This window comes from Erpetoichthys calabaricus, chromosome 7, assembly GCF_900747795.2.
Source record: "Erpetoichthys calabaricus chromosome 7, fErpCal1.3, whole genome shotgun sequence".
Classification (NCBI taxonomy): Eukaryota; Metazoa; Chordata; class Cladistia; order Polypteriformes; family Polypteridae; genus Erpetoichthys; species Erpetoichthys calabaricus.
This window is the reverse complement of record NC_041400.2, coordinates 26,113,101-26,127,865: the sequence shown is the minus strand read 5'-3', so window position 1 is coordinate 26,127,865 and position 14,765 is coordinate 26,113,101. Positions and strand designations below refer to the sequence as shown.

At 36.8% G+C, this 14,765-nt stretch overlaps 1 protein-coding gene across 6 annotated transcripts in view; it reads right to left on the bottom strand.

Moving 5' to 3' along the window:
• The window catches only part of LOC114654402 (probable E3 ubiquitin-protein ligase HERC1), a 195,758-nt gene that overhangs the window by 92,911 nt on the left and 88,082 nt on the right, over positions 1–14,765 (bottom strand). For all 6 annotated transcript variants that reach the window (XM_051930060.1, XM_051930063.1, XM_051930064.1 and 3 more), the window contains 7 exons: positions 10,460–10,617; positions 9,875–10,033; positions 8,978–9,075; positions 8,103–8,201; positions 5,102–5,269; positions 3,828–4,067; positions 2,723–2,806 (listed from right to left, as the gene is read on the bottom strand). In XM_051930060.1, coding sequence (XP_051786020.1) covers positions 2,723–2,806; positions 3,828–4,067; positions 5,102–5,269; positions 8,103–8,201; positions 8,978–9,075; positions 9,875–10,033; positions 10,460–10,617 — 1,006 coding nt within the window. The remainder of the gene's footprint in view (positions 1–2,722; positions 2,807–3,827; positions 4,068–5,101; positions 5,270–8,102; positions 8,202–8,977; positions 9,076–9,874; positions 10,034–10,459; positions 10,618–14,765) is intronic.

Sequence of the window (14,765 nt, the reverse complement as noted above, 5' to 3'; positions counted from 1 at the left end):
CATAATGAAGCATTTTACAGGGGCTCTCTAGCCATACAGCTTTCTTTATCAAGGAGGGTTGAGTGCCAATTTCCATGGATCGTCTTTGAAGCATATTATTATTGGCTATGATATTTTTTTTTGCTTGCTTGGGTTGTGTTTTGTTACTGTGTTCTGTTTAATAAATAAAAGGATGATATTCTGTTATTACTCTTTCTCCAAACTCAGTATTTATCATTCACAGGTGTCTCATATACTGGAAAGAAAGGATATGAATTGCTTCCTGTTCAGCATATGCCATGCTTATAGTGTCGACTATCATGTCACTCAAAGTTTGATGACTATACCTTAAAATTCTTAAATTTTTCAATTGCTCTCTAAAAATATTGTATTTATTAAATGTGCAATGATTATGAAGATAGTCCGTTACACAGTTTGAATTCAGATATTTTAAGGATGTACAGTAGTAAATCTTTTTAAAGTAGTAAGATGTGGTAATATTCTGATCCAAGTCAAGTTGGGGAGCATGCACTGGTACAGTGCGTTGCTGCACCCACTACACGACTAAACAACTCAGGATCCCAGTTGGTAATCCCCCAGGCAGACACGCGGTCCAGTCCCACCCTCTGGAAATGACCCTCTATCTGCCGCAGCCAGGTGTTACGTGGGTGACCCCTTGGCCTGGTCCAGCCATTCAGGTCCCCAACAATGAGGATCTTACGAGCTGGATCACCCTTGGGGAAACGCGCCACATGGCCATACTGCCGTAACTGACGCTCCCTCACAATGCAGGTAATGTGTCTCATTCGGGACTCCATGAGCAACCACTCATTCGACATAAAGTCAAACCAACGGTACCCAAGGATTTTCCGGGGAGACACAGTACCAAGAGAGTCCAGTCTTCGTCTCAAGTCACTGAATATCGTCCATGTCTTGCAACCATATAGCAAGACAGAAAGCACCAGGACTGTAAAGACTTGGACCTTCATCCTTTTACATAGATATCGGGAGTGCCACACACCCCTTTCCAGCGACCCCATGACACCCCCATGCTCTCCCAATCTGTCTACTGAAATTCATAGGAAAAGTCACCAGAGACATGAATGTCACTGCCAAGGTAAGTAAACCTCTCGACAAGGTCAATACTCTCTCCGCAAACAGACACACTGCTGATGGCTGTGCCCAAGAGGTCATTAAAGGCCTGGATCTTGGTTTTTATCCAGGACACTCGCAAGCCCAGACACTCACATTCCTCGCTCAATCTCTCGAGCACCTGGATCTGAGCCTCCATTGACTCCGTGAAGATCACAGCATCATCAGCAAAGTCAAGATCCGTAAATCTTTCTTCACCAACAGATGCCCCACAGCCGCTGGACCCCATGACCTTGCCCAACACCCAGTCCATACAAGCACTGAACAGAGTAGGAGCAAGAACACACCACTGACGAACCCTAGAATCAACTGGGAAAGACACAGAGGTTCTGCCTCCATTCTGTACATCATTCACAGTACCAGTGTACAGGCCGGCCATAATATCCAGCAACCTTTAGGGGATCCCGCGAACCCTAAGGATGTCCCACAGGGCAGCTCAATCAACTGAGTCGAACGTTTTACAAAAATTGACAAAGGTTGAAACTCTGCCGATATTTGCGTTTGCACTCCATGAGAACCCTCAGTGCCAGGATGAGGTCGACGGTAGACTTCTTAGGCGTAAAACCAGACTGTAAAACCAGTCGCTGGTAGGTGAGCAAGTGATCACGGATCCTATTGAGGACGACCCTAGCAAGGACCTTACCCGGCACTGAGAGCAGTATTATCCCCCTGTAGTTGCTGCTGCAATCAACGCGATCACCCTTCCCTTTCCAGATAAGAATGACAAGTCCCGTTTTCCAGTCAGTTGGGTTGATCCCAGTCTCCCAAATGGAAGCAAAGATTGCTTGCAATGCCAGGAGACCACCAGCCTGGAGAAGTTCACCCCAGATACCACAGATCACTACAGCCTTTCCCCCCTTCAGTTGGTTCACCACCTGTGCAATCTCAGTGAGATTGGGTGGTTCACAGCTAATTGGAGGATCAGCCTCAAGAACCGTGGACCCAGAGATATCCAACATCCTAGCCGGAGGATCAGCTTTGAACAACTGCTCAAAGTAGCCAGCCCAGAAAGTAGCCAGCCAGCGGGTCACAACTGCAGTGTCATCCATAAGGACTGTTCCATCAGCCGCCCTGACTGCAACTCTCCGAGGAACAGATTCAGATGTGCATAATGCTTCGATTCCTCTGTAAGCAGGATGTGGGTCACTAGACCACAGATGGTGTGTCACTTGCCCACAGATTCCTCTAACACACGCCTCTTTATCTGCCCTCAGAGCCCTTGCAGCTGTCCTTCTCAGTTCCCGGTACAGACCAGAGTTGCCATTGAGCCGTGTGCTGCGACTCATCTCGATGATATCCAGGGTGCCCTGCGAGATGAAACACCTCCTTCTGGGAACACCAGTAACACCAATACAACCCTCAGCAACCTTCAGGGTTGATCCAGAAAGCAGAAAAAATAGGACCATGCTTGACAAACTTATGTGCATAAAAAATGCGATGGTAAAAGACCAACATCAACCTCCTCCTCACCTCATCTTGTTTTTAATGATACAATCAAAATTAAATTAATAAGACAAGACAGTTAAACTATGTTACTATTAAATCTAAAAACACTTGTTGACCAAAATTCAACAAAAAAATGGTTGTTCACCTTTTCGCCAGGGTTACTACTATAAAACATCACACAAGGGTATAGTTCTGAGGCATCCACATCTTCAAAAGCCAATTTTGGTTCCTGTTGTAAAAAAATAAATCTGTATTAGATCTTTAATATTGTACAGTATTTCATTATAATGCGGAATCAGAAATGGACTACAAGGTTCAAATCATTTGGGAGTTTCACATAAGAAAAAGTGTAATGTTTATGATCTTAATTTGGTAAATTGAGAAGAACGGTAAAAATTACAACCTTCTGGATAAGGGCCTATAAACTGTATGATGTGAACCCATACAAATAATCTGAGATTTTACAATACAGTAGGTGAACTTGCTCAAGCTGGACATAAGCTTATTTATATTTTATTAAGGCTACCTAACCTACCTAGTTGTACTTGTTAATACACAGCATATTATCCCCATTACTTGTGGCAACTGGCATACTGTATAGTCACTTTTTAACTAAGACTCAAACTTTCTCAGCATTTCATATAACCTCTATGCTGGGTATATGACCTAAATGTTAATTACATTGGTCTTCACAACAAATAGCTTTAGGTACATTTTTCATTCTGGCTCACTGTGTGACTCTTTTCAAGTCATTTCACCCTGATCAGTTCTGGCTATAATATATATCTTTGTAAACTGCAGTGAGATGTTAGCATTTAAAATTAATATATAATGTGGACCACTGCTTTTACTCTGTATATGATTAATCACGCAGGCTCCATTTTATTCACTTTCTCCATTTATGTTTATTATTGTTCCTCACTGTGTTGGGATATGGGGTGTTTTATCTGTTTTATCTTTATTATCTTGCAATTTTATACTTCCTGTTTTGTTCTGTATTTCACTTATTGTCTTTCATAAAAATTTACTCAGAAAAAAAAAACACTGTGTGCATGACTGAGCGAAATGGATATAGTCACAGTATTTTCTTTATGATTACAGCATCTTTCATGTACAGATGGAATTTGTATTATTATAAACATCTGGAATAGTGATTATTCACTTTTTCATATGATTTATTAAAGATAATGTGTTTTGTGTGATCTGTATTGCAAGACTATTGTGTTAGACAATACTTAGTAAAAAATTACCTTATTGTTCTTTGCAAATGAAATAGTTCTGGCTTCCATGTCCAATATACATGTGATGGTGTCTCCTTGGGTGAAAGATGATAAAGCTCGGCCCAGTTCACCTCCATGATATAAACTGCCACTATATGCACGGTAAAGCCACATATCTGTAGTTGTACGATGGTTAAAGTCTCTAATGGGCCAACGAGAAACCCCAACACAGGTGCCTTCATTGCCTTTGTTTTCTTTAGTGATATGAAACTACAAGATGAAAGTCAAGAATAATTATATAGATTGTTTTTGTTAATCAGGATTTGCTGTTAGACACAAAACTGAAATTTTAACAAATTTCTTTTCAGAAATCAAAAACATCAGAAATGTCCTTTTTGATTTTTACATACTGTAGGCCTTTGCAAAAATCTTAATTTATAAGTATACAGATAATATCTAGTGTTAGAAATTAGCATATAAAACCCAGTGAGGAGAATGTGAAGTATTATAACTAATATGACCAGACAGGGCAGATTATGAAGCAATTACTGTATATTTAACATAGAAAGTACCAGTATTTTGCTCTTTTCTGTGCCTGGTTGTTGTCCATGTGGAGACTACAAGTTTTATCAATGTCTGAATATTTTTTTGTCTGAATATTTTTTTGGGTACATCAGTTGGCCTGCTACATTCCCAAGACATGCAGATGAGGTTAATCTCTAAATCAGTCCCAGTTGTGAGTGTGTGTGTGAGACCTAGGACAGACTAGCACTCTGTTAAGAGCTCATTCCTGCCTTGTGCCCCATGTTCCTGACTCACTGTGACCCTGAACTGAATTAAGAGGGCTTGAGTACTTGATGTTAAGCAATATTTTCATGATTTAACATGTAACTTGATTCACACTTGACTAAAAAAACTGAAGAATGATGTGTAATAGCAGTCACAATTAGAAAAGTAAAGTGACTGTTAATCAAAGTCACCATTAAACCACTAAACCAGTAAATCATTGCGACTGGTCTTATAGCAATTATGTGTAGCAGATGTTATATTAAGGTTTTCCAATCTATAAGGTTTCATCCTCTAAAAGCCGCTAGGGTGGAGAAAAGAAGAGCTGCTCAGGAAGCAGCAAGCGCATCAGCCTCTGAGCAAACAAATGCTAAACGTAAAGAGAAAGAATATGAAAACTATGAATGCTCAATTTTTATACTATATATAAAAATGAATTATAGCCACAGGATTCTCTGTTTTGAAAAGCAAGCTATTTACATTTCATTAACTTATTTTAGTTTACATTTAAAACATACTTTCCAAATAAAACAGCCTGATGTTATAGCTGTGGTGGCTAACCCATATCCCTTTCCTCCTGATCCATGAGCCAAAATACTCCCACTTTCCATAGTGCAACAGATCAGTTTATCAGGATCAAAAGAGAAATCTCCAATTGGAACACACTCTTCTTCATTTTCAGATATCTGGAAAATAATATTATATATAAGTGTGAAATGTTATCCGAACAAATATTTAGAAAGTTTTTAGTTACCATGTAATGGGAATTGTCTGTCAATTTATGTAGCATAATGGCTAGAGCAGTGGTCTTTGAAACGACAAGGCTGATAATATAGTTACCATCATTTCACTGTATGACATTGAGCATGCAAATTTATCCCATGTGTCCATGGCAAAATGTTCATCATTGACCTATTTATCAATCTATTTACACAATAACAATATAAACAACAAAAATTATATAAATATCATTTTAAATAATCCAACAAGAAAACTGAATGAGTAAATATTTTTTTAAATAACTACCTGTGTTACCTGGTAATGCTGTTGGATAAATAGGTGTATCAGGAGTACTATGTAACTAAGTACTTTTTTGTACACAATATTTGTAGTTTTCTTATACCAGGGGCTAATATTATTAGTTCACTTGTACTACTTATTGTTGAAAATGCTACATACATTTCTAGGTGGTGGTGTCATGAAAGAGATTACAGCAGAACTCTGAATTTTCTTTCATTATTTAATTTTATTTCAGGAAAGTAAGATAGTGTACAATCAAACATACATTTTGCAGAACTTATAAAACAAATACGTTCAAAATCAATTTCAAGAAAGAAAAACTTTCAGGAAATTGAAAAAAATGAAAGAATAAATAGAACCTAACAGAACAAGAATTCAACCCCTATCCTAGAAAAAGAAAAGGAGAGCTAAGAGCAGGGATATAAAAAAGCGCACAAAAAATGTTTTCCCCCTTTATGAATGTTTATTTAAATTTTTTTTTCAATTAAGTCTTTCCATGTTTAAAAAAAAGTTTTGGCCAGATCCTCTAAGCCAAAATTGGATTTTTTTCCAATTTCAGATATTATAGAACGTCAGTTACCCACTTAGTTATAAAAGGTAGGTTGGGATTACTCCAGTTAGGCAAAATAAATTTACCAGCTAGTGGTGTGGTATAGGCTATTACAATCAATTTGTCCTTATCCTCTTTAAGCCTATGTGGGAGTATACCAATTATGGCTGTTATTGGGTTGGGATTGAGGCAGTCTGTAAGTTTTTTAAGATTTTTGTTCAAAATGACATTCATTTGTTGCACTCCCAAAACAAATGGTTTAGTGATGCTAGAGCTATATGGCAATGTTCAAAAGTTGGATCTTGCCCTGGGTAAAATTTTGACAATTTTAAAAGAGATAAGTGTAGTCAATTAAATATTTTAAGTTGAATTACTGAGTAATTGGTGCACATTGAACTAGAGTGAATTCAATGTATGGAAGACTTCCACTCCTTTTCTGAGATGTTAATTGAAAGGTCCTTCTCCCACTGTACCTTAGGATCATTGAAAGGAACACTCTTTGAGATGTTTTTATATACTGTTGAAATGCTGTCTGAATGTTCAAGACTGATCAGGATTGCCTCTGGAGTAGAAATGGATGGGAGGTCTGGAAATTGTATAAATATTTTTTTTTAAATAGTGAAAAAATTGTATTGCTGGTAAGTTAAATCCAAAGAGTAATTGTTTATAAGATGCAAATCAATTATCTATTGTATATACAGTTATCTTAGTGTCTGAGTCCCGAGTGTTTTTCAAAAATGAAATGCTGAGTAGATTTGAGATGGCTGAAAAGGTTATTATTGTGTAGTGGAGCAACAGATAAAAGCTTCTTTGTCTTGAAGAGTGTCCTACATTGGTTCCACATTAAAAGTTATTGGTGGATGACTGGATTATTGGTATACTGTATTGACAAAGGTTAGTATTTACAGAAGCACAATGCAGTACATATAAAGAAGTAAAGCAAGGTGTGATTTCCATTGCTGACCAGGAATGCTTAAATTCATCAATCTGTACCAATTTCAAGGTCTTTATAGCATGTATATTTGCTAAACAGTAATAAAATAGAAAGTTACTGCCATGCCATGGTGTACACAGTAAAAAGAAGTACACATTTGGCAAAGTGCATCACACTACCATTTACCGGCTGCCCAAATTTCACTTCATAGATTATGTTAAATATAACATCACTATAGGTTATGATAAGCAAAACAGAGTTTCATTTTGAATATGTTACTTTTTACATGAGAGTTTACAATGGTGAAACATACTAAAAACAGGTATATGGGTTTGGGAGTTTTCACATTTGGGGTGGGTGTAGTGAAGAAAGAAAGAAAGAAAGAAAGAAAGAAAGAAAGAAAGAAAGAAAGAAAGAAAGAAAGAAAGAAAGAAAGAAAGAAAGAAAGAAAGAAAGAAAGAAAGAAAGATTGCTCTTTAATGGTTTGGCAACACTGCATACCCTGGTTTTGGCAACACAATTATCAGAAAAGGATCCTAATTAAAATAATGGAGTTGTCTTGGAAAAAAATTACGGAGTTGTGCAGTTTAGCAGAAGTGCAGACTTGGCAGTGGCATCATGTTTAAGTTGTGCACAAAACAAATCCTGAGTGATGTCTGCATTCTAACCAAGATTATCTAAGCCATGTGATAAACTAAATGGTGTGAATGAGTTGTGCTTAATTCTTATAGAAGAGGAAGGAAAGTTATAATTAGTAGAGTTGAGAATGATTAAATGAATTTTTAGAATTTTAAAGAGAGGAAGGAAAGTACAAGAGTATTGTGATGAATGTGTAGGGGATGAGACCAAGAGGTAGTAAAGGTCTTGTTCGTAAAGATTCTCAAGGCCAGAACAAGTTGAGAGTTTTGGCAAAAACTAGCCAAAATGGGTATGCCTAGATAATGACCATTTAACTGAATGCTTGTTTCTTGTATTAATCTTTTTAAAAATAAATAAAGAAGAAAAACAGACTTGCCTGCTGAGAATTTTTCAATGAATTTTCTAGTTCTTTGTTAACGGCAAAGGGCTCTTCCCACATGCATGTAGACAGCAGCCCAAACAGCTTATCTACAAGCTAAAACAATAAAAAAAAGCTTTAGAAACATCTACTATAAGGATAAAACAGCTATTAAGAGATAATGTCACATAGGTAAATACACAGAAACTAAAACAAATGTACTTAAATCCTCTACTGTGGACATGAAATCACTGAGCAAAGCCTTATTCATGAAAAGACAGCTGTAGAAGACATATTTTGTATATAAATAGCAATTTATAGCAATTCAGGGTTAAAGTGGTATATTTTTTAGCTTTCCATTTAAACTATATACTATATGAAAGGATAATATCTTTAGCTGAAATGATAAATGACTGTTTTTAAGAATACTTCAATATAATTCACTCTTTTGAAGTTTACGAAATCACTTTGTCAAAATGACAGAAATTTATCTTCATCTTAATGAGTTAAAAAACATGTGCATTTGATCAGAGCTTTTGTAAATGTCAATAATAACAATAATAATAATACTAATAATAATAATTTTATTTTGGTTTTAGTTATGCATAAAATGAGAGTAAATATTTTCGGCAGATATTAACACACAATCATATAATGATTTAATTAAAAAAAATTCAGTTAAATGTATTATTTATTTTAATGGCATGCTAGTATATTAGGTACCACTGCCTCACAGATTCACAGATTCTGAATCACTATCTGTATGGAGTTTGCATGGTCTCCTCAAGTCTGGAATTGTTTACTTCCCATATTCTACAGATTTGCATTTTAGGCTAGTGGAATAGTGTTAAATGTCATTTTCACAATATTTCCTTAAAAATACAATATTTTACCTGCTTAATCTGTGATGGATCTGAACAAGCTGGAAGCAAAGCCTCAAAAATATGAAATGTCAATAATCTGGCTCTCAGATTTTTAACTAGTGGAACACCTTAAGGATTAAAATAAATAAAAAGTATTTTACTTATTATGGCGTTACAGACATTTAATTATACAATATGTGTTATCAATTTAAAAACAAAAATCAGTAGCTGAAATTGACACAATCACAGCCACATGCCATTCTCCATAGTAGCCTGTGAAAGAATCATACCATATGTGTGGCAGTACATGAAATAAGAATATACAGCCTTTGTGTTTCAATAACCTTACAGACCAAATAGTACATAGGTAATGACAATAATAACTGATGGATGCGTTGAAGTCAATAGCATAAGGCTACTGAAGTAACTTTAATGCAGTAAAATGACAAGGTCAATGTATTTTTTACTAAATGTATTACTAATGGAAATACCAATTATGTATATGACGTATTTCACACATATAAAGTAATTAAACCATAATATAAACACATTCAATATTTTTTGCACCAATTAATCTATAAATTACTATTAAAATGGCAGCTGGTAAGCTCAGTAAAGTCCAAACTCATTCAGCCATCTTTATTTTTAATACAGCATTTCCAATGCAATTCAGTTTATTGCAAGGATTTATAAAGTTAAATACATACACACACGCAAATAAATAAATAAATTTATATTTTACTGTATATACAAACACATACTGTAGATAGATAGATAGATAGATAGATAGATAGATAGATAGATAGATAAAACTTTATTTGTCCCCAAGAAGAAATAAAAATTTTATAGAAGCTACATATATATTATATGACCATATAATTAAGTATGGTTCATGCAATAAAATGTATTAATAAACATTACTTTTACCTGATGCAGTTTTATGGAAAATGATTGTTGTAAGAGGATCTACCCATCTGATAAACGCAGAGCTTCTTTTGCTGCTATTTGCTGAGATAATACGACGAAGGAATACTAAAAAGTCAGCAAGCTGTGACTCCACAATATGTCTGCTCTTGACATATTTTTCTAAAAAGGCAAAAAACGGGAGACACAATTTAAATAATTAGATAAGAAGATACAGAATAATTCCTGGTTTGCAAAATGGAACTACTGACAGCACTGTCACTTCATAGAGTTCTCCAGTTGTATTCTGGGCTTGGTTAACTTACTTGTGCAATCAGGATATTCTATAAAAGTTTGTGTGTGTTTCATCACAGGAGACAGGCATCACTCCTTAGGTGAAAGACACACAGTACAGTTGACTGGCAACTCAAAACTCTCCCTAATGTGATAGTGTGGATTTTTCTGCTTGTGTGTGACTCTGCTGGTATATCATTCAGGGCTAATTCTTGTTGGGACAAACACTTTTAAAGGTTGGTAAAAAAATGAATAATATGATGAAGAATTTTCTCGAAATAAAGGAGACTAAAAAGAGCTTAATCAGTTTCTCACTTTCTTGTTCCTTGTCTTCAAATATTCTATGCTCTAGGCCTTTTTCCGTTTCATTGATTTTGTTCTCGTAAAGCAACTGCAGTAGGCTCTGTAGCTGTAAACACATCACATCCATCAATGCTTGAACAATTTCCACTGGAAGAATATCTGCACATGAGCTGTTACAAAATAGAAAATATTACATACATAAGTACAGCATATATATGAAAACAATTTTACAACCTTTTCAGTTTACAAAATTATTAAAATTTATACTAAGTGAGTAACACTTCATTAATGCAAGTCTAAATTTTAAAAATGGACCACATATTTTAAAAAAGTAAGTTTTGCTGTGTTTAATTGTAGTTAATTAATTTTATAAAGTGTTTTTTTTTTCAAATTAAGTTTAACAGTTTTTCATTTACAAAAATTAAAAATATTTTTTTTTAATATTTAAAAATTTTATTATCACCTAATAATCAAAAACCAAATAAATTCAATTTAATTAAATGATACGGCATGCCACAAACTCTGTTTGCAAAAATCTCCAAAAAAGATTACTATTTCAGTCAGTTCTTAGTCTTAAACGAAGTAGTTAACAAGTAGGCAGGTAAATTGGTCAAATTTGAACCATTGTGTGTTCACCGTGAACTATTTGTGTGAATACAATATTTACAATGGCAGAAAGAAGGAGAGAGTTGAAAGGGTGGGGAGTACAAGATTAAGTCCCATAATTACATGACTGAAAAATAGCAAATCAATTAATTGATTAACAAAAAGAAGCATCTTCGAGTTAAGAAAATTAATTTTTAAAAAAAACAACTAGATCTACTGAAAAAAATCCAAGAAATGAGGTTGAAGTCCCACTAGATAATCTCCTTTATTTAACTGATAGCTAAATCAAAGACAAAATAAAAAAAAGGTTGTGGAACACAAAATGAGTGTTTTCTATTGGCCATATTAGTCCCCGGTTGTGAACCCTATTGAAAACCTTTGGTCTGTATTGGACGGGACAGTCCACAATCACAAGGTTACCTTTAAATTTTTCCTTACTTTGCTTAAGACGTAAGTGCAACTAATCAAACTGAGTCATTGTCCGTTTTCAATTTCTGCTAATTTAAAATATATGCTTGCAATTGTTATGATCCCATAAAATTTGACTAAAACTGCTTCAGTCATTAATTATAGTCCTACTAGGGGGCTCCGCCCCCTGCTCGCTTTGCTCGCCAACCCCTGGTGTTGGGTAACCCGAAATACATTGATGAATGTATGAGATATATTGGAGTGTAAAGGCGTAGATGACGAACAAAGGAAGTAAAGAACCCATAGCATGGCACATTAGAAAGATCTATTGGAATATTTCTTTATACACAACATTTGTAGTAAAGATGGTGTGTTGTCCTTGAATGAGTTTTCCTTGGTATGGAGTATCTATAACTTTAACTTTAATGTCAGATGAACGCTGGACTCTATGACTTCAGCGACGTTTGTCATTATCAGCTCTGTGCATTGCTTCTTTTCAGGAAGGTTCATTCGTTGATAGATTGCGTCATCTGGATCTAACACGTAGATCTGTGCATATTTGCGTTTGTGATTTGGCTCAGGGTGCACTGTTCCAATCCGATGTAATATTTGTCCACATACGCGAAAGCAGTATGGGCCATTGCCAGGTGGTGGCCTGATATTTACCCCGGTAGATGCAAAAGCAAATGAACTACAGTAATCCCTCCTCCATCGCGGGGGTTGCGTTCCAGAGCCACCCGCGAAATAAGAAAATCCGCGAAGTAGAAACCATATGTTTATATCGTTATTTTTATATTGTCATGCTTGGGTCACAGATTTGCGCAGAAACACAGGAGGTTGTAGAGAGACAGGAACGTTATTCAAACACTGCAAACAAACATTTGTCTCTTTTTCAAAAGTTTAAACTGTGCTCCATGACAAGACAGAGATGACAGTTCTGTCTCACAATTAAAAGAATGCAAACATATCTTCCTCTTCAAAGGAAACAGAGAGGAAAGCAAACAAATCAATAGGGCTGTTTGGCTTTTAAGTATGCGAAGCACCGCCGGTACAAAACTGTTGAAGGCGGCAGCTCACACCCCCTCCGTCAGGAGCAGGGAGAGAGAGAGAGAGAGAGACAGAGAAAAACAAAGTCAAAAATCAATACGTGCCCTTTGAGCTTTTAAGTATGCGAAGCACCGTGCAGCATGTCGCTTCACGAAGCAGCTGCACACAGAAGGTAGCAACGTGAAGATAACCTTTCAGCATTTTTAGACGAGCGTCCGTATCGTCTAGGTGTGCGAACAGCCCCCCTGCTCACACCCCCTACGTAAGGATCAGAGAAAGTCAGCGCAAGAGAGAGAGAGAGAAAGTAAGTTGGGTAGCTTCTCAGCCATCTGCCAATAGCGTCCCTTGTATGAAATCAACTGGGCAAACCAACTGAGGAAGCATGTACCAGAAATTAAAAGACCCATTGTCCTCAGAAATCCGCGAACCAGCAAAAAATCCGCGATATATATTTAAATATACTTACATATAAGATCCGCGATAGAGTGAAGCCGCGAAAGGCGAAGCGCGATATAGCGAGGGATCACTGTATTGTAGGATCTAATGCAGTCCATAAAGTTTTTACTTTCGGGTACATTGTTAGTTAGAAGCATCCGTAGATATTCAGGATATTCATCTAAAGGAGGCAGTCTAACCTGACCCCTTTGACAACAACGTGTAAACTCATTAGTTGTATTGCCAGTTGTTTCTTCAGGGAAGTTAAGTGAATGACAATGACAGCAAATGATATTCATTAATCATAATGAATGTTCATTAATAGTGGACGCATTACAGAATGCGTTGTCAGCTAATTGGCGGAATTGTTTAACGGCTGTTTGTCGTTCCTTTCTTTGCCGTTTATCTATTGCCTCTGCTGTTTGAGAGGCGCGTTGTAGGCACCTGCGTTCATTAATTGTATTCAGGCGGGCTCGTCTCTGTATGTCCGTTAGTTGAGATGTTTCGTTTTGGAGCCGTGACTCCTTTGGTTGCGTTATTTGAGAAGCGCGTTGTAGACACCTGTGTTCATTGTTTTTCGTTTTGGAGCCGTGACCATGACTCCATTAGTTATCCGTTGTCTACCGTTAGTAATATGGATAATTGCACTTACTGTTAATACAGAGCGTTTTCTGTGGTGGTACTGTTAATAATGCATCACTGTAATGTGATTCACATATGCTATATGGTTTGGACGTGTGAGGATGCTGTACGTTTAATACGGAGAGTTCGTTTATTCTCATTACCCGGACCATGCTGTGTAGTGTGGACGTTTAGTTCAGAAGCGCGTTGTAGGCGCCTGCGCCTTTCGTACTATCTTTGTGGACCTTTGCGGACTCCGTAGCGTCTTCCGTTTGACTCTGGGGTGCAGTGTAGAATCCTCTTTTCTGTGTGGCTGTGTCGTTAGTCGTTAGCTATGGGCGCGTTGCTGCTTCATGTCTTATTTACGTTAGTTGAGCTCTTTCGTTTTTGAGCCGTGACTCCTTCGTTCGCGGTGGATCAGACTTCGCTTGCGGTTTATGAGACGCGCGCTGTAGGCGCCTGCGCACTATGTCTCCTGGGTCCATCGCCGTGTACCTGCGTCCGTGCCTTTCCGGTTTACCATTCTCAATTATTAATATGGATAAAAGCACCCCAAAATAAACATAGCAATCATTTTCTTGTTAATAAAGTGTAAGGGCTCTTACAATATACAGTGCATTCGGAAAGTATTCACAGCGCATCACTTTTTCCACATTTTGTTATGTTACAGCCTTATTCCAAAATGGATTAAATTCATTTTTTTCCTCAGAATTCTACACACAACACCCCATAATGACAAAAAGGAAAAAAGTTTACTTGAGGTTTTTGCAAATTTATTAAAAATAAAAAAATTGAGAAAGCACATATACATAAGTATTCACAGCCTTTGCCATGAAGCTCAAAATTGAGATCAGGTGCATCCTGTTTCCCCTGATCATCCTTGAGATGTTTCTGCAGCTTAATTGGAGTCCACCTGTGGTAAAGTCAGTTGATTGGACATGATTTGGAAAGGCACACACCTGTCTATATAAGGTCCCACAGTTGACAGTTCATGTCAGAGCACAAACCAAGCATGAAGTCAAAGGAATTGTCTGTAGACCTCCGAGACAGGATTGTCTCGAGGCACAAATCTGGGGAAGGTTACAGAAAAATTTCTGCTGCTTTGAAGGTCTCAATGAGCACAGTGGCTTCCATCATCCGTAAGTGGAAGAAGTTCAAATCCACCAGGACTCTTCCTAGAGCTGGTCGGCCATCTAAACTG